General features: G+C 40.3%; 2 protein-coding genes across 3 annotated transcripts in view; one reads left to right on the top strand and one right to left on the bottom strand.

Moving 5' to 3' along the window:
- The window catches only part of usta (uronyl 2-sulfotransferase a), a 53498-nt gene extending 42847 nt beyond the window's left edge, over positions 1–10651 (top strand). Inside the window, exons 4-8 of one of the 2 annotated variants that reach the window (XM_070849464.1) lie at positions 214–293; positions 387–540; positions 8224–8321; positions 8445–8602; positions 8717–10651. In XM_070849464.1, coding sequence (XP_070705565.1) covers positions 214–293; positions 387–540; positions 8224–8321; positions 8445–8602; positions 8717–9009 — 783 coding nt within the window. In that variant the 3' untranslated portion in view covers positions 9010–10651. The remainder of the gene's footprint in view (positions 1–213; positions 294–386; positions 541–8223; positions 8322–8444; positions 8603–8716) is intronic. The other variant, XM_070849465.1, reaches the window with a different exon arrangement.
- A 1832-nt stretch (positions 10652–12483) lies between these two features.
- Positions 12484–24487, bottom strand: slc22a16 (solute carrier family 22 member 16). Its single transcript, XM_070849729.1, has 8 exons — positions 24365–24487; positions 23193–23669; positions 22486–22603; positions 18601–19150; positions 17508–17635; positions 14646–14755; positions 14375–14474; positions 12484–14220 (listed from the first exon to the last, which is right to left on the bottom strand). The coding sequence occupies exons 1-8, from the start codon at positions 24406–24408 to the stop codon at positions 14026–14028; spliced, it is 1722 nt and encodes a 573-aa protein (XP_070705830.1). The 5' UTR covers positions 24409–24487; the 3' UTR covers positions 12484–14025.

The following is a 24487-nucleotide window of genomic DNA, read 5'->3' as shown; positions in this document are numbered from 1 at the left end:
TGTCAGGAGCTTGCATATGCTTTTGGTTATGGTGAATTAATATAATAACTGCTTGATCTCTACCATGACGTTACGCACTGGCACTTAGGATTGGATCTCCATTGGTCTCAGATGATTTTTTCGTATTTATGCCAGATACTGTTTTACACTTCTTCTTCTACACCAAATCAACTGTGTGTGTGTATGTTCTGTGTGTCTGTTTGGTTTTTTCAGGTGGATCTCATGAAGAACATCAGTAATATCCCTCAGCCATTCCTCTATACACGGCATGTTCACTTCCTCAACTTTACCAGGTACAATAGCGCACCAGTGCACGTTACAACAGCAGCATTTGGAAACACAGTGACGTACAGGACTTAACTTACATTTTTATTTGTGTTTGTTAGGTTCAGGATAGAGCAGCCCGTCTACATCAACATAATCCGGGACCCCATCAACCGGTTCCTCTCCAACTACTTCTTTCGCCGCTTTGGTGACTGGAGGGGTGAGCAGAACCACCTCATCCGCACCCCAGGGATGAAAGATGATGAAAGATACCTGGTGAGACCTTGTTTTTTAAGCAGCAGTTGATTATTGCTTCTGGCTTGAAAAACAAAGCAATTTTCTCAAGCGTAAATTTGAGATTTACATGCTTCAAGCTGTATTTCATGTTTTCATGGATGATTTTTAAATCAGAGTCTAATATTGATTGTTTTTGTCACAGAATGGATTCACTTCTCACTTGAGAAAATAATGAATAGGCGTAGTGCACATTTAATACAAGAATATTTGATGCACAGATTGCCTGGACATGTCGGCTTTGCACTCTTGACTAATGGTGTTTTGAAAATGTTCATGGTCTGGAAATTAGAACTTGCTATGAATTTCTATTAGTATGAGTCTGTCAGCTGCAACACATACACGTGAAGTGCATCACTTTTCAGTCTGGAGAACTCCTTCTGTCTCTTCTGCTGGAGTCTCAGACAAAGTGCAGTCATGCAGGGACATACTGTAGAGCCTGTTGATTAATTAGCTGTAGGTTTGTAGCCAAAGCTTTGCACCTGCCTTGGAGATGGAAAAAGGGTTAGATTAGGAGGAATTCATTATCTCTGTGTACAGTTTGGATGAGCATCAGCCATCTTTTTTTCTTTCCATTTTGAAGCAGTGCATCCTAGGCCATAACTGTCAGATTTGTGATGAAGAGCACTGAGGGATCCCCCATCTATTAGAGAAGCTACTTCATAAATGTTTTTTTTTTAAATACAAAGTTTGTATATTTTGTATTGCTGATTTTTAAACCACACTTCATTACCATGTTGCTCTGGCCCCAAGGAAACCAGTGCCCAATTAAGACAATTTTCTAACAATATTATTTAGAAAGTCAAACAATTACTGAATCTTTTAGACGTCTTCTCCTCCATCTACCTTTCATTTCAGTTCCAGTGCCCACAAGCCCATTTACTCTCATATTGTACATTAATTAAATCAATGCCAGAGATGTTTATGGTTTGAAATACTAATGCGTTTGCAGTATTTGACAAAGCTGCACAGTTACTTTATGACTGAGTCACTGGCTTGCCAGTAACAATGCTTTAAATCTGCGTCTGTTTTGGTTCCAGGCCAGCTGATTTATAATCCGAAGCTCTCAGACATGAACTGAAATTATATTTATATTATATACTAATTTCTTATTGACCTTGATGAGCATCAATTATGTTAAACTTGATTGTCCGACACAGAGTGATGGAAATTAGTCTTTGGCGTGGCTACACAAACAAAGATCCACAAATAAAAGGAAATCAGGGGTAAGAAAAGAAAAATAAATATATAAATTTGTTTTTACACATTTGGTTAAGAGCAGTTCAGCTGTAAAATGCAAGTATGTGTGTTAGTACTAATTCCTTCATAGTTTGTTGATCATATTAATTGTTGCAGTTGGTGTGAATGATTTTTTGAGTAGATTTGTCCTGGTAAGAGGATAATCAGCACAGCAGCCTGCAGGTAGAAGGTGGGATGAGTTGTGGAAGAGGTGTGAATGGTCCTTTTAAATGTGTGTTGTTTTCCATCAAACTGCCTGGATGTAGAGGTCTGATAGGGAGGACTGTGTGGTGTGTGTTATTTTACTTGCATGGCTGATGATCTGAGAGTGTTTGAAGATGGGGTATGGGAATGATACTGACTGTTGCACTATGTTATTTAAACACACTGTATAATCTTCCACGAAGGATCTTTAACAAGCAAAATCTGACCTGAATGTCAGCCAGATGAATGTACTCTTGTACTGGAGATCTCTGTTTGTTGTTATCTCGAGGCAGATATCACCTCAATGAATGTTAAAATATAAGCAACAGAACATTTCTTCCATACAGAAATATATTAAAACCACGCTCTGCTCTCTTTGAAGATGTTTGACACGTGGTGTTGCTGGAGGGAGGAAGGGAAATTGTAAGGCCATGGCAGACTGATGCTAACCCAATATTTAAAACTTACTGTGATTCCAATTAGAGACTTGATTTAGTATAACCACATCAGAAACTCCTCCTGTATCCTACATCTGCCTCACAGAGGTGTTTACCCCTGTAGCATCATACTAAAAGCAATGTATATCATATTTTACAGCTGGAGCCCTACTTTAAATTTTAAAGTTGCCATTTTTCATCTTTGTGTGAGTTTTACAGTGTGGAGGAGCTCTTAAATACAGTTTTCACTCATGGCATACAGTGCAGTGCAGTTAGCAGTGAAGTTATAGGTCTGCTGTGAGGTTGGAATTCCCCTTAAGTTAGACAAACAACTACATTTGGGATTAGGGGAGCAGGTGGGCACAAACAGACCGTATTTGGGATTTTAGAAAACAGTCAAAGCAAAGATTATATCAAGACTTGTTCAAGATTGTATGGGAAATCAATATCCAGGCACACACAGGTAGACTGCTAGTCATTCCTCCCACACTCCTCCATACTGTCAGAGACGCCGAGGGCTCAGAAAGCCATACTGAGAGGCTAGCAGGAGGAGTGAATGTCATTCTGGCTTGAGTTTGACTGGGTGTAATTAAGTATTGCACTGCTTTCCCTGGAGTTTTGAGCCATGTGAGTTCAGTTATTAAAGTATGCAGACCACGGGGGCCCCTTGCTACAGTTAAAGGGGAAGGGGAGGCTGTGTAGCTGTAGACTGGCTTACCTGTATATGTGTGTGTGTGTGTGTGTTTACTCTCCTGCCCTTAAGAGAACCAAAGGTATAAACCTGACTAAAATTTTAGTGAAGTTGTGACATTTTGTTGGTGCTCACTGCTTTGTTTTGAGCTTGTTTGAGCAGTCAGCATACTGTGCGCTGTGTTTTGCCTTGAGTCACTAAAGTTTATTTCACTAGTATTATACTATTATTAAGTCTTCCCCTCTTCCCCATAACTTATTATATTCATAATAAATAATATAAATAATAGATTATATTGAATTTAACTCCCTACAATATAGGACTAATTCCCTGGAAAGATCTAGAACTGAGATTTTGCTGCATAACATCTGCCTAGTTACTTTGTCTCTCTCAGATGACACCACCTTAGCGAAGCAAAATTTCCAGTTCTTGTTTAGCTTTGCTTTGTTCTCTTTTCTTGCTGCTTCACATTGCTGCTGTTGGTATTTTTACTGACTGTGCTTGTTAGCAGCAACAACTTAGCTTACCTAATCAGCAAAAACAGCCTGTGCTAAATCATATATAAATAGTGGCTGTAAGCATATGCCACACTAGCATTCACACTGTCGTTGCTATAGACCACGAAATGTGCTGAACTTTGCTGAAAAACCAATTACAGGCCAAAGTAAGAATTTAGGAATCAACATACTGTACAGAGCCAGAAACAGACACAGAGTTCATGTGTTAGACAGACGTAAGATTAAGATTAGGTTTGGGGTTAAGGATTAACCTTTAAAGCCAAGTGGCTGGTTAAGAAAGTCGGGCCTTCAGCTTCTGTGAATTTGTGTTGCAAGTCGCTGTCCACATTTTTATTAGGGGGGGTTAGCAGACTAACCAGTTACCCAAAACAGTAAAATTGCAGCACTGATTCTCAGCAACAATCCCACTTTACATGCAGTTATTTGATTTGATGTTGATATCCAAAATCACGCCAGTTTCATTGTGTATTGTAAAGAGTTAAGGTCCAGATTTGAGGCCAGGAGATGAATGGCCTCACAAGTATAGCATTTCGAATATCTATGGGTGTATCAGCGTGAGTGCCCCACTATGTCAACACTCTGAGTTCAGACTAGTCTTGAATAAATCCCCTGCCTGGTGTGCATTAGCCCTGGCTGCCCTGCGCTGGGTGTATATGAGAGGTGTCAATGAAAGAACACTGTCAGTTTGCTAGCCAGGGCCAAGGGAACCTGATGCACGTGTTACCGAGACATTCCTGTGGTCTGCTTGGATTTTCCATCAGTCCCCACACCCCTTCTTACGCACACATACACTACACTATACAAAGGCATGCACTGGACACATGGGGCTGAGCACATGCATGGACTGTCACTAAGGACTTTAATTATAAAGTATTATTTAGAATCAAGTTGGTATTAAAAAGTCTGCTCAGATTGATCTGGTCAGATTTTTCTATTTATTGTACAGAGTTAAGTCTGTACTTAAATGCATGTATGAAAATGATAAATACAAAGAGAGCCATTTAGAGTGATTAATCACGTTCCAGCCCTACCACAAAGTATAATGTGTGTGTACGACTGTGTTTATACACGTAGGAGTGTGCATGCAAACACTTGCAAAATGTCTGATAAGTTCTCACACTTGAGTACTGGTCTGATCAGATGAGATTCCCACATAGGTGAAAGGTGAGAATCATCTGCTGTCAGTTAATGTGACATTTACAGTGCCACATTCCCAAACAAATAAGTGCACACACAATGAGAGAGGCTCTACTGGCATCAACCAGTCAACCTTGCCCTGGCATGCTTTGACATTAGAAACAGTAAGGTGGGGTACCTGCTGACTGCCTAAGGTGCAACTGACACACGAAGTTTATTGGTCACATCTACCAGGTGTCTCAGCAAGTTTTTTTTTTTTTATATATTTATATATGTGTGTATATGAGATATATTTTATATGAATATGCTATTTTTAGAGTGGCAATTTACCTGATAGTTTCTGTATTGTCTGGAAGCAGCTGACACAATCCTAAAGAATTAAAGTAAAACAAATGCTAAGAGGCAGCTATAATGAATATCTTATATTAAGGTGTCACCGGTGCAGATGGACCCACAGATGAATAAGCTCTGCACTTAAGTTTGGTTCAGTTCATTAGTTTTGGGTTGTAGCAAGCAGTTGCTTTCAATGGAAAAGCTCTAAAAACCAACTGTGAACTGGGGATATGCATTTCAAACAAAATTACTATTTGATAGTCACTGTGAACTATTTGAAGATTATTCGAATTTTGCTCGGATGTTGTTGGAGACCAAAAACAGCAAAAAGAGAATATTGGGCTTAAATTCATCAGGTGGATAGAAATACAACTTCAAGTGAATGCCAATATTTTTCTGTTTCTACTGGATATATATATATATATATATATATATATATATATAATAAGCAACTTTGAACAGATCAACTTAAAAGTCTAAAATATGTGTTTCCATTGCCCCCGAGAGACAAGAAAATCAGTTAATGCTGGTTTGAATGTGATTTGACCCAGGTGTATCACTCCCATGATCCCTGGTGGAAACTGAGTCAAACTGTCCCATGGGAAAGGTTTACATCATCAATTACTCCTGATTCAATTCATGCATACATTCCATTCAATGAAACGGGAGATTAGGGCTTATTTTGCTACAGTTTCTGTGACTGCTCAGTTGGCCTAATCCACACTGAGAAAAGGAACAATAACCCTGAGTGTGCACACAGGAGCTCTCTCTGAAATACTAATGGGTTCTCTTAAGAGAGTGTGTTTTGTCTCTTGGCTGTGTGTGTGCATATTTGATTGCACGCAGTTGTATATAAATGAGTTGTGGCTGGATTCCCAGAGGTCCCCTAAATGTTGAGGCATAAGGGTTCTGTATCACGTGTTTGAGCAAAACGGCAAAGGGACTTCCTGGCAATGAGCCGTGTGTGTCAGGGAATGGCGTCACACGTGTCACTTCCTATCCGCCTTTCTCTGTGTCTTTGTCTCTGGCTCTCACTTGCTTTTCCCCCCTTATTCTGTCTCTAATTTGGCACGTAATGATTTTCTTAGGAGCTTTTGTGCTGGGCTGCATTTATGCTATTTGTAGATAAAGCCTGTCTGGAGTCCATTCCCAGCATCTGTTTATTAGCAGGGCGAGTGTGTGTGAAATGTAAATGTGCTGCATTTGAGTTCAAGTCAGTCCGTGTATCAACTGTAACTTGACTTTCTTTTGAAATTGCGAGTAGTGATTTCTCAGAAAAAAATATGCTGCAAAAGAACCAAACTATGCATATTTATTGAGAACACTTATCACAGACAGGAAACTGTAGACCGCAGGAGATATACTTATAATTGATAATAGTGGATGTACTGACACGGTCATTCTCTGAATAATAAAACACTAGAACCACAACAAATGATTCTTGAAATTATGAATCAAAGAAAACATGGGCAAACTTATTGCAAGTCCGAACACGACCCGCATACTAACAATGGAACAAAGCTGAACTGTTTACTAAAGGTTCGTCTGGGGTTTTGTTGTGGTTTCTTTGAAGAGCTTTCCAATGGTTTGCTTCACTGATCACCAATAAGTCTTATTCCCTGCGTATAGTGCAGCTCAGTAATAAAGTTCAAACAAACCCTTCAGCCTCTTGGTGAATCAGAGACTCAGCTGCACCACAGCATTCAGCCACAAGGAAAAAATAACTGACCAAGTGCATAATGTACGTCATCTCAGTTTATGTATAGACTTCTGTGCAGGCCCTCACACTCTTCCCGTCATGGCCTCCTTATTAGGTAGCCAGGTAAGCTATCAAGATGTACAGTTATGTGATGATATAGTTCAATTATTGCCCTTTTCACTGTGAACTGTCACACAGAGCAAAAATGGAATGAATATAATCTTTGCTATCACGAACATGCAGCCAAAAATACAACCGAATAAAGTTTTGAATCAATCAATCAGCTTACTGTAACTCTTATCTGTGTAAAAAAAATGCTCACAATCCAGGCTCACGCATGCTCATATACACAGGTTTCTCTCCTTTGTCCGTGTTTGCGCCCCTGTTTGTGAGGTGTTGTGTTCCCAGTGTTCACCCGCAGGCCCCTCACGTCTCACCCTCGATGGCAGTCTGCATCCTCTGGGAAGGTCTGGGCCTCTGGTCCCGTCTGACCCAACTTAATCTCTGTGATGGAACATGTTGGCCTCCGTGTTAGCTTTGACAAACTGCTCTGTTTAAATCAGCCATTACCAACTTATCAGAGTATAAATCTTAAAGGCAAGCTTGGACGCAGTCATTAGACTTTCAATTTGCCTCCACTTTTAGATGCTGTTCTCTTTTATACAACAGGCCTGTCAGCACCTTTTGGTCATGCATGTATCCTGGTGCTACTGTATGTATTTGCTTGAGCACAAGCATGTGGTGTTTCTCTGTGCGCCCATGTGTGTGTACGTGTGTATTTTGTTGCTCAGGCCTTGTTGCCATCCATAAGACTTACGTCACCTGACATGGATTTGACTGCTAGTTCAACAGCACTTAGCGGCTGGCCAGCTTCACTCCTGCATGTGTGTTTTTAATCTTTTGCTGGTTTTTTTTTCCGTTTTTATTATTTAATCGCTCCCACATTTAGACATGGGCTGTTTTAAAGTCCACAACACTGCTCCAATGGCTTTATTTCTGACTAATAAAGACATGGAATGTTTATGTTCATCCTGGAGTGATCACTGCAAAATGACAAGCAATTGTAGCTGATGTATTTCATACATTTCTGTTGCAGGTGAGCAGGAATCCACGCAAAACCTTATTTGATTAGAGGAAAAACTATGTTTTCTGATTTGACACCTCTGACTCTGAGAGGAACTGTGGTGAAGGGGAAGATCTTATCTTTGTGCTCAGGATGTTGTTTTGCATAGCACTTTTCAGCTGATGACTAGATAGCCTGAGTTCACAGTAGTGCTGGTGAAGATCTCCCTCTAGTGGCAGAAACACAACATTGCAATTCTGTTTTTGGTTCATCTAAGAAAGATAGCTAGAAAGGAATGAGCGCAGGAAAATTAAAAGCACTCTTTTATGTTTTTCTGCTTTCAGGATATCAATGTGTGCATTCTAGAGAATTACCCTGAGTGCTCCAACCCCAGAGTTTTCTACATCATTCCCTACTTCTGTGGACAGCATCCTCAATGCAGGTATCTACAAGATGCATGACAAAGCATTTTGATGTTATAGACATTGGTAAAATTTTGTGATATTTAATATGCTTGTCATGAAAGTCTGTTGCCGTCTCTTCATTCTTTTTATCTCTCCACCAGGGAGCCAGGAGTATGGGCTCTGGAGAGGGCCAAACAGAACGTGCTGGAGAACTACCTCCTTGTTGGTATCCTGGAGGAGCTGGAGGATGTTCTGCTCCTGTTGGAGAGGCTCTTACCTCATTACTTTACTGGAGTACTCAACATCTACAAGAGCCCTGGTAAGTGCATGTTCTTGGCAAATGTATATTTCATAAAAATTATGTATGTTGTCGGTGGGTTCCTGTGAAGCTGCATGCAACTGACCTCTTGGTGTTTTCATCTCCTTTCTGCAGACTATAGGAAAATGGGGAACATGACAGGTACAGTACGTAAACACACTCCCACTCTGGAGGCCCTGCAGGTGCTGTACCACCGAATGCGCTACGAGTACGAGTTCTACAACTTCATCCGTGACCAGTTCCACCTCATGAAGAAAAAAATTGGCCTCAAATCTGTGTCCCAACCCACCGCCTACTCACCTGCTTTCCTTCGAGAGCTGGCCCTCAGAACCCCGGAGCCTCTGGATGAAGATGAGGAGCTGGACACAGACCTGGAGGATGCCAACAGCTGGCTGGTCCATCCCTAAAGGCTGTTTGATGAACAGTGGATGTATCCAAGAAGAGATGATTGGCGAGAATTGGCTGGGGATAGCTGAAGGCACCCTGAGGGCAAATGGGAGCGCCACCCATCTTTCAGCATTCCTAAGAAAAGAGAGGTGTTTTTAGGGGTGTGTGGATCTTGGTGCTCGTGTTTGTACGGGCTCTGTTTTTCCATCTGCATTACACTCCTATCATGACAGGCTCAGCACTGAGGACTAAAGGGTTGAGTAATTGGAAGGACAAACAGCTCTATTTAAAATTGACCAAGGACAATGGGAAATAATGTTAAAGCTCAATTTGCGTGACTTAAGATTTTATTTTAATTTGAGCTTGTTTTTGGGTCCGTTTATGTAAAAAAGAAAAAAAAACACAAAAAAACCATTGCGCTGTATCTCCAGGAGAGATTAGCTAAGATGTGGATATCAAAATGTGTTGGGAAATATTCTAAATGTTGGTCACTGGGGTGTTTACTGTAGGAGAGGACTTCAGAGACTTTGTCCAAAAAAGAGATTCATATGAAGCCCATATGACACACATATGGAAGGGTTAATGTCCTAAAAGCTGGAATGGGATATGGTATCCACAAATAAAAAAAAGTACCAAAACCCTTTTTTGTATATTAGCTGTCTAGGACTGTAAGTGCCAAACCTTGCTAAGAGTTCAACTAACCGACAGGAACCTCTGTGCACAGCTGGCGGAGTTGTGACACAGTCAGGTCAGTTGTTGTAGTATATGGTTTATAACATCTTGTTTAAAGTGTAAGATATTATTAGGTATATATGAGGGTTAAACAGTAAGCACTCAATTATGAATTCAAAGAATTCCAACTGTGTGTGCATGAATGATTGAGTTTGACCAAACCAGCAGTGTATTTTAGCATAGATTTATTATTTGGAAGAGCCCAATATGGGCTGGGTTTAGAGTCAAACACTAAAAAGCATTTATGGAGCGTAATTTGTTTAACCCAAAGTTTAAAAGATTGAGTTTGCCAAATACCAGTGTTTCTACTGCGATGCATTGCAAAACTGTATGAATATACTGCACTTTTTTTCTGAGGTGACTTTTCCTGAAATTCTGCAGCAAAATAAGTGACTTGGTCACAAGACTGGATATTAATTTGCCAATAATTTCAAATAGGATGAAGTTACTGTTGAAGGGTTTGTTTTCCCTCTCAAAATATTGTCATGGAAGTGTGTGAAAGTGTTACTATTCCCAGCTAACACTACTTTGTAATTCTCCAGCAGCTAACCAGAGTGCATGTTTTTTTCCATCACTCATGTAAAGATCATCCAGAGAGCAGTAACCATAAGCTAATACGTGACTGTCATCTATGTATTTCACTCCACCATCCTAGTCTCCATTGTCTGTACTCTTTTCATTGTCTTGGTTTGTTGTTGTTCAGTGTTTTTGCCAGTTTAATTTATTATTTTTTTATTCATTTGCATTCCAGATAAGATTCTCAGGAAGGAAAAAAAAAGTGTTTAATAACTTGATTTGTATCTTTGGTTTCTGGCGGCTATGAGACTATTCTTGGCATTTTAACAGTGTCAAGAATGGGTTTATGTCAACAGCTGAAAACTGGTTAACAACAACTAATGCAGTCCATCATTTTACAGTCTTAAGAATAAATCTAACTATTGCAGCTATTGTCTCAGCTTTACTTGGTTTTTGTGAAAAATACAGATTAGGAACAGTGCCGTAGCCTCTTCGCCCCATCAGGAATGCTGCAGTCTGCTTCATCCTCAGCCTGTCTAAAATCACTCATGCTGCTGCACATATCAGATTGATAGGCAGCTACTAACAGAGCAGCCTACAGACCACAGTCCATGCCATCACTTTACTCTTACCACATGTGTAACTCTCTTTTCCCAGCAGCAGCCTGTCCATCACTCCACCCAACCTCAACTCATCTTCCCTCTGGCTCCCCAGTTGTGAAATTACCTCCCCTGTTGCCTGGACAGCACTGCCCGTCCTCTGATATGAATTAACAAACATGTCATGTCCACTCTCACCTTTAAGACTCTTACTGCAGTTTTTGATGATGCATGCCATGTTGACTCAGGAATGCTGTTAACTCTAACACCTTGGTAGTGTTGCATCAGTTCCTTGCCTTGCATTACTTTTGAACTTGGAAACCTAGGAACTTCACTTTTTCTAGTTTTGCAGCCACTGTCATGACGCATGACAAATTAAGTAAAATCACATCACCAACAAAATTATTCTAGTAGTTTGATGACAGATTAGCCTAAAAAGTCTATGTTGCTCTCTAATTACAAGAAAGCACCTCTGCAGCAAGCGGCTCGCTTTGATTTAGAGCCACTGTTTGAAAGAAAATTTCACAATCTGTCAGATTACACTTCAAATATGTACGTTTTGCCGTATTCAGTTTTATGTAACTCTTTCCATTTAATGCACAATTTGCAATAAGTAATCCCCTAAAACCCTTACTTTGGGGCAAGTGAAAATATCTGAACAGGAATTTCATATTGTGAGTGTATGTGTGCTGGTAGAGGCCCTAAGGATGCATAATTGCATAATTTACAGTTTTTATCCTCTGTTCCAACCTTTCCCATGTGTCTTTATACCTGCGGAATAACATTTACCTCAACCCCTTTGCCTTTATACCTCACATATTTGGAATTCTATATATGTATATACATGACCTCTATTGACATAACACACCCCCTAGCCCTGAACCCTAAAACCAAGTCTTCAGCCTCAAACAGCCCTCTGAAGAAGGGAGTTCTAACTTTCCAAAAATGTCCTCACTTTCCAGGTATACGGCATGTTATGGTCCACACGAAGACATAACTACAAGAACAAACATACACAGAAGAGGAACTGCTGACACAATCTTCAGTCCGCAATAACAACCACACAATCTTTGGGGCAGCAGCAGCATCAGAACAGAACTGGAAGATCACATTAGCAGCCTGTCAGTTGAGGTTCAACTGGAGTGCATAACTTAAGTTTTTCCATCCACACAAACACACACACACACACATACTGTATACACTAGTCATGCATCTGTAGAGTTTTCTGCTCCAGAGTTGAACACAGAGGGTTTGTTCATGAGCTGGGTGATGCAGAGGGAGCTGGCGTTGCAGCAGTGGAGACCTCCTCTCCGCCGGCGAATAGGAAGCTGTGAGCGCTGGTGGGCTGTTCCCAGACCTGCTCTATATTCCCTTCATGACAAAAATAGACTCCCTACTTTTCCAGCACCAGGTTGAACCCTCCCCTCTGACAGGCAGAGAAAGAGAGAGAGAGAGAGAGAGAGAGAGAGAGAGAGAGAGAAAGGACTGAGGAGAGAGCTTTTAACTTGCAAAAGTGCTCATTTATCAAATACGCTTTTTTCTCCGTATCACTGGAGAACTACGGTTGTTAGAGAAGATACAAATAAACAAGACAAAATTTAAAAGTGTACTGTAGTAATGAAGAGACCAACAACTTCAGTGGCCATCTTATTTATTTTTCCATAATGACATAAAAATAATACTAACAAAGAAACAATTCATACAAAAAAATCATACTGTTGATTGTAAAACTGTTCAGAACTAAATGCTGAACCCGAGTACTTTCATCACCTGGTGATCAAAGGTCATCACTGTTAGGAAAACAGCTAATTTTCATGATTTTTTGTTCTCATTCATATTGAAGCACATCTTTTGCTGTGAAAGAAAAACATGCTAGTAGTATACTACAATATTGTAAAGCAGGTGAATCAATCTCCACACTGTTGGTTCATTCCTGCCTTTGGTCCAAACATCTGGAGCTCATGTCTTGACTCTTGAATATATAATAATGTCGCACTACTCTACAGTATATACATTTCCTCCAGTATGTCCAGCATCTAGATTTCATCCACGGAAAAAATATGTAGAAAACTAGGACACCCACTATTGTACTGACTTACACACGCACACATACATAGCAATGGCATCTTAAACAAGATGGTGTTGAGGATACTATTAAACTGAGATACTATTAAACTGAGTGTACAAGTAAATTATGTTTATGATCATTTCACAGTGATATCCAAAAGTGGATGCCCTGAGATATAAAAAACAGTTAAAACTAATAAAAATGTGATTTTTTTCATAAAAAATTAGGCACTTTTTTTGTCATTAGAATAAAATCTATTGTTCAGAAAAAGGCACAGCCATGATCGGCACGTATGCCGACTGTTTCAGAGAGGTAACTAAATCCTAAAGCAGCAGTTGACTTTATCAGGGTCACTAATATACTCACGCTCACCTCCTTCTTGAAAAGGATAATACCAGTGTATTACACTGGGCCTTTTCCAGCTTTGGCTTTCGATGCTTTCGACAACATTGTTCTCATAAAGTAAACTGCTGCGATCTGAGGTACATACAGGTTTAGCTGAACTAATTTGAAAGAGAAAACAAAAGCAAACTATAAAATCACAACTCCAGCTGTCCTTTGTAAACATCCATCACATTTTCTGTTTCAGCTTTCACCTACTGTGCATGATGCAGTTGTATTATTATGATGCAGAGGTATTATTACTGACATTTGGGTTGTACCTCCAAATAAGAGGTTTGGATAATGTGGCCAAATGTTGGCTTGTTTACAGCTTGTCTGAAGTGAAGTGGTCATAAACTGAAATGATCCTCTAACATCCTCCACGTTTTCTTGATCTTAGACAGATACAATATACATACACACACACACAAACACCACACACACAGCACATCATTTTCTCGACCAATGGATTCATGGACTGTATCTGTGACTGATTACACTTGTGAGATCTGAATGCATGCAGGAGGATTTGCGTAATGTCTCGGGACCCTTTAAGTACTGAACCATTGGTAAGCGGAACAAAATGTCAACAAACACATCATTTCAGCTCTGATCAAAGATTGTTGTTTTTTTCATTTTTTCCCAGCAATCCAATAAATCAGTGATGTCACTATTTCAGTTTTTGGCAGTCGTCACCTCCTCTCTTGGTTTTTCAAAACTTCTCTCTGCTTGTCTACAGCTCAGGCCTTGGCTTCATGTTGACTCATCTCCATCCCGTCCTCAGCATCTTTATTGCCCTGGGCAGAGTTCTTCTTGCTGGGCTTGCGTCCCAGAGCTTCAGCCTCTTCCAAGGTGCTTGTTAGAGGTTTGCCCAGAGTCTCAGGCAACAACAACGTCAGCACACCGATGATGAATGCCAGGATTCCCACAATGAGCTACACAGGAGTTGTGATGAATAAAGGAAATTGTTAGTTTGTTAACATTTGTCTTGTTGCCTTCTACATAAACTTTGACAAATGAAAATGGGGTGCAAAGGTGGCAAAGGTGAAATGGGTAATTAGAGGAACTGCCTAAATAGAACATGTATACCTGAGGTAGATAGATCCAGACATCAGCCAGGTACACGCAGAAGGGGGCCACCACACTGCCAACACGGCACATCATACTACCACTACCCACTGCCAGAGACCTGGATGGAGATTATACACATGTACATTAGAGAAGACAGCTTCACAGACATCAGGGTACAGACATGATTACTTAAAACACTGACATGAAAAGACACTGTTTGTCATAACTGGAATATTTTGACAGTTCTGTTCTGAACTGAGTCAAACCATCAAGTTTGTTCTTACTGTACCTGATGATGGTTGGGTAAAGCTCACAGGTGTAAAGGTAGATGAGACCAAAGGCAATGGCTATGGCAAACTTCCCTGTCATACTGAGAGCGATGGCCAGTGCTTCAATGTCCTGTGGGAAAAGAGTGGTGGGGGGTAAAGAGGTCAGACGGCAGTGAGAAACAAGAACATCCCATGTTTATTCTAAGCTCAAGAGTATAAACAGCTCTCATTAAACAACAAGCGCAAAATGTGTGCTTAACACTGGGAACTTATATAACTTTTATATTACAGCTTATACTCCAGATTTCATCATACACAAAAATACATACATTTCACATTTCACCTTCAGACTTTTCATCAGACCACTGACTCCATTAGAAGTCAAACTTTAAACAAGACCACAGACTTCAGCTATCAGTCCCTGGATAGCTGAACTGAAGATCATGCTGCCTTGATTCTATTTGATCACATGCTCTCATAAGTGATCTAATAAGATGGAGGAATGTTTGCTCCCTCAATGCCCCTCTTGTTAATGCAATTCATTATTATAGTCTGTAGCGAAGGAAACATTTATACATAACTATTTATGTTTTATGCATTTGTGCATGTGTTAATAATATATAGGAGAATGCGTACGGTAAAATAAAGAAAATATTCAAAGACACTGTGGATATTGATACTATATATAAATATAGATATATAGACTATATTCAGGGTTGCAAGTCTTTTGTAATATTATATATTTGTAACATATAATATTTCAAGAACTTTTCAAGGACAAATATTTTCAATTATATACAAGTCCAATCCAGCACAGTACTATCCGGGTGTGTGCAGGGATTACATTTAATACTTTTTAAGATCTTTTCAGAACCTTTCCTCTACACTGTAAGACCTCAACGCCACTTCAAGTTTTAATGGGTTACATTGGCAACGCATCAGCTATTATTTTTAAGAGCGCACAACTTAAACAGTCTTAGTCTGTGATGTGTTTTAGTTGTCCAGTTTAGTGATACACTTGAAGTGACTGATTTGAAGTGACAGACTCAAATGACATGAAAGCTATTCAAAAGAAAACCATGAATTTTACAAAACAATTACTTATAAAAGATAGAGTAAGCAGTAAAATCCAGTATAAGGAGGAGCATAGGCTCAGGCTTGAAAGAACTATTGCTAACACCTTCTCTAGTACAGTACAGAGTATCTATGTGGACAAACATAACGTTTTGACTAAGAACTGCGTTACAAATCTTCCTTAACAAGTATGAATGGAGACTCAGGTCCACCACAGAAGAGCACATTGTGCAGAGATCATTAATAAAAGACAATGTGGTTGGGGATGATACCAAAGATTCTACAAGTCAAACTAATAGGCTGATTAGTTCATTTTATGACCTAGGTGAAAGAACTGATATCACTGCTTGTACCCTAAACATTTATGGTGCTACTTTGTAGATATTACTGTACATCTGGCAATGACAGCATTGTTATTGTTTATATGGTGAGGTGGCATATTTTGTGTTCTGGTTTTTGGACTGGTTTTGTCACACAGACCTGGCAACCCTCCCCTATCTATGCAAAGCTAAGATAAGCTAACAGGTTTCTCGCTGTACTTTCATATTTACCTCACAGAAATGAGAATGACATCAGCCTTTTCATCCAACTCTCAAATAAAAAGGGCATTAAAAATAAGTGCAAGCACCAACATACCAAACAATTCCTTTAAGAGAAATATGAATCAAAACATACATACAGTTAACACAAACTCAGTATGTGCTGAATTTAAGGAGATAAATAGACACCCAGTAACAGAACACACTCAGCATTATATGCTGATATAAAGTTATATGATAGCAGGTATTATCAAAATGTACACACGGATTTCAGAGAAAGTGTACAAAATGACTGTTCTACATATACAGTGTAACTATCAGGAGAGTGAAACAACTAAAAGGGAAGGAAGAGAGAAGATAAGCCACCCTTCTCATAATAATGAAAACTGCCAAGCTAACCGGACGTCGCTGCCAGTGAAGTGTCCATGTATGTAGGTCACATCACTGTGAAACTGTCACCTTAACAAGTTTATGTATTCTACTTAGTCAAAGTGTTTCTCAACACTGGGAAACATGTTTAGAGACTGCGGCAAGGCAAGATATATTTGTCCATGTAGTTTACCAGAGAGAGCTACATAAACAAGTTATTTATGGGGGAGTGTATGTAAGCCTGCAGATGGAGTTTCATTGACTCGTGTCTTCTTGCAAAAGTTACTACAGTGACACGAACAGAGAGAGAAGAAAGGGAAAAGATTAGACGACACTCCCCGGTTGCTGTCTGCTCTGTCTCCATGCTGCTATTTTACTCAGAATGCCTCGGATGTCAAAGATCCTATTTACTTTGGACATTACGTACCATCTGTTTGCCAGCCCAACCATAAGCGGGGCTAATTTGGGTCAGAGCTCGGATTGCACACACATTGGGAACTGCATGGGTCGTATATCAGGGCTCAACAGTAACTAGTGGTCAGTGTCAGTGCCAGTGACAATAAAGTCAACAGCTAACAACCCAGACAGATTGTGCCAGTGTAGAAAATACTTGAGTGGCAGTGAGCCTTTTTCTGCACACAACTACACAACTCGCCTCTAAAGATGAATGTGAGAACGAGATAAGTGAGAAGTGAGCATTCCTTGAAGGACAATGTGCCTGAATTCAACATGACAGGATTATTTGTATGGCATCTGACCTATTCCTCTAAATTTGGGGTCAAACAAATATAGAAAACTTGTAAGAAACTAAAACATATTTATGATTTTTGTTACTCTCCACACATACGCATACTGCCACTCTGTCTCTCGCACACAAACATACACTCTTTCAATACGTACACCGGGTACTATGATGATGAGCATACAGGCGACCCCGGCCAGGAGCAGAGCTGGTGCACAAGTCCTCTTCCTGCCAATCCGGTCCATTGCAAAACAGCCAACCAAATAAGAGGGGAGCTCCACTGCACCTGGAAGCAGCCAATCACAGCAGCTCTCAGACGTCAGACGTTATCGTGACACTGACACACTGACACAGTGACATTCTATCTGGGGGACTTAAATAACCGGCATCTGAAATGTTGGTGAGGCACAGCATCCAAAATGTGCTCTACTCGTGTGCTCTAAATGTGTCTCCAAGTGAAATAAGTTCGGATTATAAATGTTCCTACTGGACATTAAAGGAAGAACATCATAGGAAAGTATAAAGAGGAAAAAGACAAGGCCAACTTAATGTAAATACTGCATTAATCTACTAAATTACTACAGTTCTAGTACCACACGTAGCATTTAAGATGTACATTTGTGAGAAATAAAAGCTTTAAAAGTTTATACAGTGAAATTTGCCTGGGAAAACTCAGTGAGCAGTATATCAGTTCTTCATTTATTTAACAAAAAATGTTTACTTCAGTACAAATCTTATTTTGTTTATTAGGTTAAAAAGAAACACAAGGAAACTATTAAGCTGGCAGATGGAAAGTGTGTCTTGATTCTTACAGGCTAATTTGACCTGCTACGTTACCAAAAACAGAGCAGTAAACAAAGCCAGACTGGAAAACAGGAATGACCTCCCTGCCGTCCCAGTGACACAATGTTCTCCCAAACGCTAATGTTTAAGAGTGTACAACACGAAAAAACTGCAAACAGAGTGTCCAGTTAAAGCTGAGATTCTCTAAACAGTTTTAATGCTACCCCTCTCAGCTTGGTTAATCGGAGCTAAGAAGCTTTTTTGTCTAAATGGGAAGAAGTAGATGTGTAGATTGCACACTGCACACACTCAGTGACACAGACGTAAATGATGAAATGCAGAGACGCAAACATACACTGGAATAGTAAAGCTGCTGTTAACAGTTACCAAATCATGTTTTGAAAAATAATTTCCTCTATTTTCTTCCTCTTTTTCCCGCACACTCACACTCATCACCCAATGACTTACCAACCAGAAAGAGGTTAATGTACTGGTTTCCTCCGAGGTTGACGGAGCCTAAAGAGAAGACGTAGTAGCCCAAGCTGCCGATGAACCAGATGGCCCACACTGTGCATGTACGGCCCACCATCCTCCAACTACCAAACAGATCCAGGATGGACAGCTTCTTTTCTGTCTGCACCGGCCGCTCCTCTGCCTTCTCCAGCAGGGCTCCACCATTCTCTGGCTCCAAGAGCTCCTCCACCTTCAGCCTGCAATCAAGGCCGTTGAAGCTGGCTATAGCTTCCAGCAGGCTCTGGGCTTCCTTGTAACGGCCCTTGGCCATCAAGTAAAAGGGCGTCTCGGGGAACTTCCAGCAGAAGAGCAGGAAAGGCGAGGTGCATACGGAGAGGATGATCTGATAGATCCACCAGACCCGCACCAGGTAACCGGTCAGAGCCACCACCATGATGCCGACAGCAAAGGCTGCGTGCACATGCATGGACGTCCATGTGCGCACCTTGATGCCAGTGAATTCTGTGACGTAGACAAACACCACCACGAGGTAGCCGCTGGAGACCTGCCACAAGCGAAGATGGGAAGGGGCAGGAACGCCACAGATAAAAGGAAGAGGGGGGAGGGAGGATTGAAATAAGGAAATGGGGAGGAACGAGAGGAGATACAGAAAAGGGATTAAAACATTCTGATGATATATAGGCTACTGAAGCAGGAATTTTAGCAGCTTATTTTATTATCATTATTATTATTTTCTTTTGCAATATCAAGTTAACAGTGAAATGCTGAATTGCATTTATCAGTATTTTTACCACAGGATGTGTCTATCTTAAGTTTGCTAACATATGCCACCACAAGCTGTAGGTCATACAGTGCTAAGTCAGACTGCAGCAGCAAAACAATCTATATTTAACATGTGTTCACCAATTTAGCTTCTAGCAATTTGCATGCAAGTGCAGTAGCCCTAAAAATCTCAGGGAGTGGAAGGAGACTCTAAACTGTTGGTATGGCCCCTACATTCCCCTAAATTTAGAAGTGGTCAGCTTGACAATACCTTTCAAAGATGGGTGGAAAAGGGAATCACAGCCGTGTGTACCCTAACTGAAGGGAGAAAGTTTAAATCTTTTGAGAAAGTAAAAGTCGAATTTAACTCAGATAACTCAGACCTGTTTAGGTACTTCCAATTAAGACACTTTTTCAACTCAGACATCAGGATTCACTTTTCAAAAGAGGGCAGTGAACTAATTGAAATGGTGACAGGGGCTTACAGAAGATTGCCATCAAAAAATGTATCCAAATTATATAAATGTCTACACAATTGTAATGGGTTTAACTCCATGTATGTAAAGCAAAAGTGGGACGCTGAATTACAACTTAAACTGTCAGAGGATGACTGTCATTCTGTTTGCCTTTCACAGCATGTTTCAACCAGCTCCAGACAGTGGAGGGAATACGGCTGGAAAAACTTAATTAGATATTTTATTACACCACATATCAAAAGTAAGCAGCTCAAAATTTTACAACCGTGCTGGAGACTATGTGGTAGTATGGATGCCAGTCATTCTCATATATTCTGGACCTGTTCAAATGTTAGACCTTTTTGGGAGAATATTGCAAAAGTAATTGAGGAAATATTTGGCTACAAAATACCAAACGATCCAGGGACTATGTATTTTGGACTGCCAGCAAAAGAGGAGGTACGTATGGAGGATGCCTACCTCTACAGAGTGATCTTGTTGGCCTGCAAGAAAACTATTACAAGAAACTGGATGAAAAGTGACATTTTAACTGTAACACAGTGGAGAGAAATTATGAACGAAATCTATGTGATAGAAAGGATGACTCATTATTTAAGACTGACAATGAGCAAATTTGAGAAAAGATGGGAAAAATGGTCACACTATATAACTCAGGCATCTCCAACCAGTAGTTTTTAAGCTCTTTCTTGGTGGGTTGCCAAAAGCCTTCTCTGAATGCACATTCGCTTAATTTGTCCCATTTTTATACAGTCTGCAAACATTAATGCAAACTCAGTAATATAGAAGAACAAAACTCTTGTAACTTTCTACAAACTGGCTGAAAAATATCTATCTGCAGGTAAACTCATCCTTGATCACATAGCTACACAGGAGCTTTTGAGACGTGGGTAGCTCATTGATGTTCTTGCTGTGTAAAAGTAGCTCAATGCTTGAAAAAGGTTGAAGACCCCTGACTTACTGAAATTGCAATATTTCTGTTCTAACACTAGCACCCCACTACATTTGTTATCTTTTTGTTTTTTGTCGGTTCTTTTTGTCTGTAGAAAATAAAAAACATAAATAAAGAGTTTAAAAAAAAAAAAATCTCAGGGAGATTTCTACTTTAGTTACATATTGCTATACAGTATCTGCTAGTTACAGGTTAACCTTCAAAAATCTTTTAAACTAAGAATAATCCATATAGTATCCATCAGGCTTTAAATCCCTGCTTAGAAGACTGAATCTGTGTGAAGTGCCGCTGGGCAGTGTGAGCGTACCCTATCTGAGAGTCTGATTTTATGTGAAAAACAGCTGCAGCAGAGGAGGACTGGGGGGATGGTAGAACGTGCGGGAGTGAAACAGTGGACTGACTGTAGGGACTCAGTTCAACTTTACTGCCATGTGGTCTTGTAACCGTAACGACTCTCCATCTCCTGCGCCTCAAAAACATGTTCATTTAAGCACATATTATGTGCTACACACTAACACACTCTTACTTTACTTTACTTGCTCTACTAGTGTTTATCCCGTGAACCCCTTATCATTTCCTACTTTTAACATGGTGGTCTGGGAGTTTCAGTTTTTCTGACTGTTGCACAAACTGACCGGACCTGATTTAATCTGTAAAACATAAGGTCACATTTACATTTAGTTCCCTTACAGCTTGACAGGAGCATAAACTCAACTCAGAATAAATGTAAATGGCATATTCGTATAAACACAGATATCTTAGATAGGACAGATCCTGCCCTTAACATCTGTATTTACATTTTTACTACATTAAAGACAACCTAAATAAAACAACTTACTCCCAGTATAAGAGAAAAAAGAAGTACAGTATATGTACATTTAAAGATACACCAATACTTATAGTATTATTAGAGAAAATCTGTCTTTGGTTTAGATGTTGGCTTGACTTGCAATATGACAAGAAGTAGGTGGTTCTTAATATAGTCACAGACAAACATGAGCGACAGGCTAAGAGACGATGTTGATGACAAACATTGAAAGATTGGACACATAATGAACCAGTAGAGGCAGATTTACGGTTAGGGCAGTCGAGATAACGGCAATATTGCGGTTTATATGGGCCTGTTGACATGCCAAATGCGGTGGATATCAAGCAAATGCCACAACCACAAAAATCATGTTTTTTTCCAACCATTTTATGTGAAAGTTGCTACTGATGTGTGTGCTGACCCAGTAATGGTAACATCATGGGTGAGGACTGAGGAGCTCCTGCTTACAACAAGAAAATGCTGGTTTAGGCCACTCTCTTTAAATCTGTGTCGTATTTGTCATTTAAAAAGCGTTTTATCAAGTTCCCTTTTAGCGAAAGGCTCTGAGTGCAATTGTCTCTGGAGCCATGTTCACCTCCTCTCATTCTCAGTGTAACTCTGTGTATTCACCTGCTTGCTGCCCAGGTGTTTGTCTGTGGCCATGAGCCTCAATATTATTATCTTGATCATAGCTGCAAAGTCATAACCCTCAGCAGCACCTAATAACAGCTAACAATTAAAGCTTACTCATATAACATTAAACCAGGATAAATGAAGTCATTTGTGTGAGGTATTGGTTTAGGCTACATACTTGTCCCTGTACAAATAAATATCAAATAAATACATTTGGGGAAAAAAAAACACTACACACACACTGAGCTCACCATTGCGAGGAGGAAGCGTAGCACCACAAAGATATAGTAGTTTCCAGAGAACGCCACTGACACCCCGAGCCCAAACTGACAGAGGCTGGTGAACATCAGAATCCTCACACGACCAACTCTGGGGGGCGAAACGGAGAGAGAAAGAGAAAGACAGAGATAAAGTAACCACGTTAACTTGTCCAAATGAGAAATGCATTTTAAAAAAATGTCCGTGGATGAAGCTATGCTAAAGTCTAACATCAATATTCTCGTGGTGCGTGTTTAGAGTGGAGCATAAACATGGGATTTCACTTTGCCTTCAGCATGAAAAAAATGCTCCACAACCCTTTGGCCTGCTCAGTGTAACTCACAGCAATTAACAAACAAAACTTCACCTCACAGTGTGAGCGACAGGGGACCAAGAGTTTGACAATTCCCAGCCCAGTAAAAGCATTCAACCATTATTCACTGTGGCTAAGACCACAGATAAAAAGCATAAAACATGACACCAGGCATTGTGAGTTGTAGTGATGATTAACTTCATCCACAATAATCACTGCCATCAGCACTTAATCTTCATCTTCTCTATCTTAACTCCAGTCCATTTCTGCCTTAGATGGTTTGGCAGACATCATAGCAATGTGCACCCTTGACTGACTTTATCAGACTAAAGTCCTACTAATGAATGCTGACTTGGCTGAAGAGATCACAAGACATAATTTGCTCACCTGTCAGCAATGTCCCCAAACACCAGCGCTCCGATCAGCACCCCCACCATGAAGGTGGGCTGGCACAACTTGGCCAGCCACTCTTGCTCACACACCAAGTCCCAGTCCGTCACAATGCTTTGGTGAACTTCAGTGTGGTCGTAAACAAAGCTCCCAGTGCAGGCTCTCACTGTTTTGTTGCCATCAAAGTCATATGTGAAGTCCTTTGGGTCGATGCGCAGGGCGCAGCGGCACCGGCTCAGCTCCCACTGTTCTCCCTCAGCCGTCCTCACCACCAAGGGCCCAGTCCCGGACTTGAAGAGCGGAAGGATCTCTTCCAGGCTAGATCCTGTCAGGTTACCGTACAGGATGTCTGTGATGTTCCCAGGCACGCTGCACACAAAGTTTGGTGTCTCCACCAAGAATACAGAGGCCAAGTAGTGGATCCCACAGGCTACGGCCTGGAAGACTGCTGCAAAGTACAGACATGCCTGATATCTGGAGAAAAATGAAGAGATGTTGAGTGACATGGCAGCAGTCTTTAAGTCTCTCAAAAGCCTAGAAATCTTAAAATTCTACTTGTGCCACTGTGTAAGCGTATACGTGTAAAAGTGTAAAAGTATAAGTGTACCAAACCAAGTCAACATCACAAAGCATTAGAATTAGATAGAATAGAATAGAAAATCAAGTTGGAAACAACTTTCCATAACAAAAACAAGTGGTAGAATAATGATAATGATTTTGTTATATTGAGGGTCCAACTAGCCTTCACTCAAATCATACTAAGATGACATGCGCTTTGTGAGAAATTAAGTAAAAGAAACTCTGCAGTTTTTTGGCAGACACATTTGAGTTAGAACATGTTAGAGAGTCTGACTTCAAAAGCAGATAAAGTTCTAATAACTGCTGCAGTACAACAGACTGGTTGTTTTTCATAAAGAAGGCAGAACCAAAAAAAAACAAGGAAGTATCCAAAACAATTTGTGAAATGTAAACAGGTTTGAGCATTCTTAATGTGTTTTTTGTGTTCGTCTTTAAAATTGTGTTAAAAATAAGCTCAGGCGTTGAGAAGTTAACGGGCTGTTAATGAAAGCCTACCACAGAAACACCCCGAACCCACTCACAGAACAAAGGAAATAAACCAAGTTAGTAAATCTGGAGAGGAGCAGGCCTATAAATGTTAGAAATGGTACCTTCTGAAATGTCCAAGCTCGTCGAAGATCCTCTCCACGGTCATTTTCTCGCGGTGAGTGTGTGCGTCGAGCCTCCCGGTGAGCGTCTCTCCCCGGCGGGCAGCGGATCCTGGCCGCTCCGAC

This window comes from Pempheris klunzingeri, chromosome 18 (assembly GCF_042242105.1).
Source record: "Pempheris klunzingeri isolate RE-2024b chromosome 18, fPemKlu1.hap1, whole genome shotgun sequence".
Lineage (NCBI taxonomy): Eukaryota > Metazoa > Chordata > Actinopteri > Acropomatiformes > Pempheridae > Pempheris > Pempheris klunzingeri.
This window is presented reverse-complemented; position numbering and strand designations above follow the sequence as displayed.

Excerpts from the sequence above, each read along its gene's own strand:
- slc22a16 (XM_070849729.1), bottom strand. The coding sequence starts at position 24,408 with ATGACCGTGGAGAGGATCTTCGACGAGCTTGGACATTTCAGAAG. Across the intron at positions 23,670-24,364 it reads GAGCTTGGACATTTCAGAAG|ATATCAGGCATGTCTGTACT; the intron begins GTACCATTTCTA and ends ATTTTTCTCCAG. Across the intron at positions 14,221-14,374 it reads TCTGGATCTATCTACCTCAG|CTCATTGTGGGAATCCTGGC; the intron begins GTATACATGTTC and ends ACTCCTGTGTAG.